Source organism: Gossypium hirsutum, chromosome A12 (genome assembly GCF_007990345.1).
Source record: "Gossypium hirsutum isolate 1008001.06 chromosome A12, Gossypium_hirsutum_v2.1, whole genome shotgun sequence".
Classification (NCBI taxonomy): Eukaryota; Viridiplantae; Streptophyta; class Magnoliopsida; order Malvales; family Malvaceae; genus Gossypium; species Gossypium hirsutum.
The window spans coordinates 56,841,601-56,845,653 of NC_053435.1; the positions used below are offsets into that span (position 1 = coordinate 56,841,601).

Below are 4,053 nucleotides of genomic sequence, written 5' to 3' on the forward strand. Positions count from 1 at the left end.
ATCAGTATTGAAGCCCTGTACAGGGAGATATCCAAGTCGTAATGCACAAAGGTCAGTGTAGTCGAACCCTGAAGCAGGGGAGACTTTAGCTAATAAACTGTACTAATTGGCTTGACCAAAAATTCTAGAAAAAAATTTGTAGATGAACATATGAGTCTAGTTTCAGGAAAAATTTACAGAACTGGTTTTCGAGTTTTGGAACTCGAGATATGATTTTTAAGGTGACAGTGACGCAGTTAGCCAGCTCGTCTGGAAATTTAAAATGGACTGTGCAAATAAGTGATTTAAGTCTGCGAACCCCTCGTGTCTGTCTCCGGCAACGGTCTCAGGTACGGGGTGTTACACACACGGTCTTGTAGCTAGAATAATTCATCCACTTATAATTTTCCAACCCCTATCCAATCTTTCGTGAATATTCATTTCAGGTAAATTACCTCTTTCCCAAGTTAACTTTGGACCCAAAAATCTCGTATCCATTAATTGACAGTTCTCAAGTGTTATTCGGAAATTCTCCATCTATGTATCATCCCTTGGCCCACCACCAATCTTTTCGAAAGACTATACAATTTCATTCAAATCCCCACAGACAATCCAAGGCAATTCTTGATCCTCTCCTAAACGATGAAATAAATCCCAACCCTTCATCCTCTGACGAACATCCGAAAAACCATAAAAAGCCGTTAGCCTTCGTTCACCCTCCTTCATCCAACTGAATATTCACATCAATGTGGTTTTTTTTAGAATCTTCTTAGTTGAGTCGATCATTCCAATTCCATGCTAAGGTAATACTGCCTGTTGAACCATCTGCTGCAACATCAATCCTATTAGCGAATCCATATCTCCTTCTAACTCTTTCCATTCGTGCACCATCCAATTTAATCTCCATTAAGTAGACCATATGGGGATTATAGGACTTCAACATCTGTCAAAGCCTTCCTTTAGCCCGCGTACTCCCCAATCCACTGACACTCCAGCTTACAATTTTCATGGTGTCCAGCCAACTTACCCCCTAGCAGCCGCCGACACAATAGAAGAAACAACATTAGATTACTTTTCTATGGCCCCTAACAAATCCTGACAGTTAGAAACATTAGAGTCCAAAAAAACCATTATGGGCCTCTTCTTTCCATCTCCTCCCTCAATTGGGTCATCCTCCAAATCATACTCCATATCCACCCAGCCCAATTCTTTAGAATGCCCCACCTTAGTCAACGATTCTTGATTTGGAAATACTTCCAAATTCAATCCCAAAATTGGATGAATATTTGTCCCAACATCTCTCTTAATCTCTTTCCCTGAATTATTCCTTACACCGTGTTGAAAACGATTTGTTTCCTCGTTTTCATCATCTCCTTCCTCACGAAGACAAACACTGTTCATGGTTATGGCCCTTCTAGATTGCACCTTAAAGTTCAGATTCCATCCTATCTCGAAATCCTCTCCTCTTTTATTAAGTCTCACTAGGCAAAATTTATCATTATGACCTAAACATCCGCATAAAAATAAAAATAAAGTGAGCTTCTCATATCTAAAAGTAACATAGGCAAATTTTGAAGAAGAAGTCATTATCTTTTTTCTCCTTTCAACAGTTTGTGTACATCCAGCTCCACTCTAATCCTGAGAAAATTTTTAAACCCCCGATTCACCTGAGTTGTATCATATTCCATAAACCGCCCAATAAAATTCCCCAATTGCTTTGCCACTGTTTCCAAAAAACAACCTGGTGGTAAGTCATGTACTTGAACCCAGAAAGTCGAGAACACCAAAGGAACTTGCACTGGATCTTCATTATCTTCTAAATGGTGGATGATCAATAAATGATTGTTGAAATTCCATGGTGCTCCTTCAACCACTCAATTAATATCCATTTTGTGAAAGATTTTGAATAAAAATCGCTTGTCACCCAGATCTGATATTTGAACTCCCCTCAAAGGATGCCACAGGTTCGCCATGGTATTTTACATTGCTGGAAAATGAACAACACTGATTGTTAAAAAACAACCAACTAAACAATAATCAAACATCAACTTCTGTATCCTCGAATCTATTGGCAACAATAACACCTCATCCTCCCCATCTTCAATATTAAGCTTCGCCATATCTTTCTCCATAGTCGAAAATAAAACTCACGCAAAACTCAAAAGCAAGAGTACATCGAACCAATATGAAAACACCCAACACTATGATTTTAAAAACAGAAACACAAAGGCAAAGACAAAATCGTGCTACGAAAGCAGACATAAACGCGTGCCACAGAGAGCAAACTAGACCGAAGCAAATTTTTATAGTTTATCCATAAAAAATAATTTTCAGCAAGGTCCACATCATCATTAAACATATAAAATTTAATTGATGGATTAACTTACACACTTCAAAATATATAATGAATAATTTAGTTATTTTTAAGTAGAAAAGACGAAATACAACCTACCCCTAATTTAAATTTAAGCTAGTATTAACAGAACCAATTGCTATGTTTGTCATTTGGGAAAGGCTCAGTCCTAAGGTATCCTCGATGCAATGTAGCACGTTAAATTGGAATCGTGTGGTGAACTATGTTGTCATGATGCGTACCTGTGTATGATTGATTGCTTTTTACAAAGTACTGGATGGGATGAACTTGTTTACGTTTGGCAGCAGGGGATGGACCCCAGAGCAGCTTAATAAGGGAAGTTTTTATACCTTCTTTGTTTTGTTTCTATTTGCCCTTTGTGTAATTCATTATCACATTTTGGATGACTATCAAATGGTTTTGGCTTTCCAATATGTGAATGATATACTTAAAAGGGGATTAGTAATTGGGGCCATGATGCTGTTGTTGTAGTTAATTGTAATTTGGTTTGACTATGACATGACTTTGCACAATGGCATTGTGTTCTTTATGAATATATAAACCCTAACTATATCAGATATCTGTCTAATAAACGTGAAGGAGTTTTTATTTTGCTTTTCATTTTCAACTTCTCTTACCAGTTCAAAACTCTATGCTTGACATGTAGTCCATGTCCTTTAATGGCTTGCAAGTTGTTATCATTTCTAACTTCTGTCTAATTGCGTATGTTTTCGCTTATGGTGATAGAATGCTAGTGTTTCATGTAATGGCTGCAGATAGAGTACTTTGTATATACGCTACAACCATGACTTAATTAAGTGTTCGGCAACTCTACTCTTGCATATGTGCCTTTTATGAGCTAGCAGACGCTAACTTCTATTGCCTCTATAATCTTGAAGCAGCTCATACCTTTTTTCTTACACTGTGAGTCTAAATGCAACCCCTGATTATATGGCTTTCAGTATCCACGGAGACTCATCTTCAAGGGGGGAGCACCTCCTCCACGTCCCTTACTAACTTTTGTCTCCAAAATATCACTAGACTTTGAATTTGTGAAACTATGATCCCAGGGTTGAGCATCAAATTTTTTAATATCCATGTTCCCTACCTCTCTTCCACTTGATGATATAAAAATTGTTTTCAAAGTAGTATCTTCTGCTGCTTCTATAAAAGTTGTTTAATGGAGTAGGCATCAATACTAGATTCGTTTTTTGCTTGTTTTGGTGTTCACAATCATTCATTGCTTAGCTTTGCAATGGCAGAATTAAAGGGGGATGGGGTTGGAGACTATCATTAGGATTGGCCGGTATTCCAACACTTCTCCTGACTGTAAGGCCTCTCTTGGTGGTTGGTAGTCCTAACAGTCTCATCGAGCGTGGTCGTCTTGACGAAGGAAAGGCCGTACTCCGAAAGATTCGAGGAACTGATAAGATTGAGCCTGAGTTCCTGGAACTTGTCAAGGCGAGTCGTATCGTTAAACAAGTGAAACATTCTTTCAGGAATCTCCTTAAATGAAGGAACCGACCCCAACTTGACATTGCAATTGTGCAGGTTGGTCAATTGCAGCTTAATTTTCACGTCGGGTCGTAAAATGAGTAACTCTTACTGATATGTCTGTATTTTAATTGTTTTTGAATATTTGTAATAAAAAAATAAATTTTAATAGAATTTGACATTATAAATTTTATGATTTTAATTTTTGTTTATTATCTTATTATTTA

At 37.4% G+C, this 4,053-nt stretch overlaps 1 protein-coding gene across 1 annotated transcript; it reads left to right on the plus strand.

The window, feature by feature from the left end:
- Positions 1-3,002: 3,002 nt before the first annotated feature.
- LOC107920018 (sugar transport protein 13-like) lies at positions 3,003-3,847 on the plus strand. Its single transcript, XM_016849501.1, has 2 exons — positions 3,003-3,113; positions 3,581-3,847. Exons 1-2 carry the CDS (start codon positions 3,003-3,005, stop codon positions 3,845-3,847), a joined length of 378 nt encoding a protein of 125 aa, XP_016704990.1.
- Positions 3,848-4,053: the final 206 nt, after the last annotated feature.

Coding starts and splice junctions, on each gene's coding strand:
- LOC107920018 (XM_016849501.1), top strand. CDS start 3,003: ATGTCCTTTAATGGCTTGCAAGTTGTTATCATTTCTAACTTCTGTCTA. Junction 3,114..3,580: donor ATGTAATGGCTGCAGATAGA/GTACTTTGTATA, acceptor TTCATTGCTTAG/CTTTGCAATGGCAGAATTAA.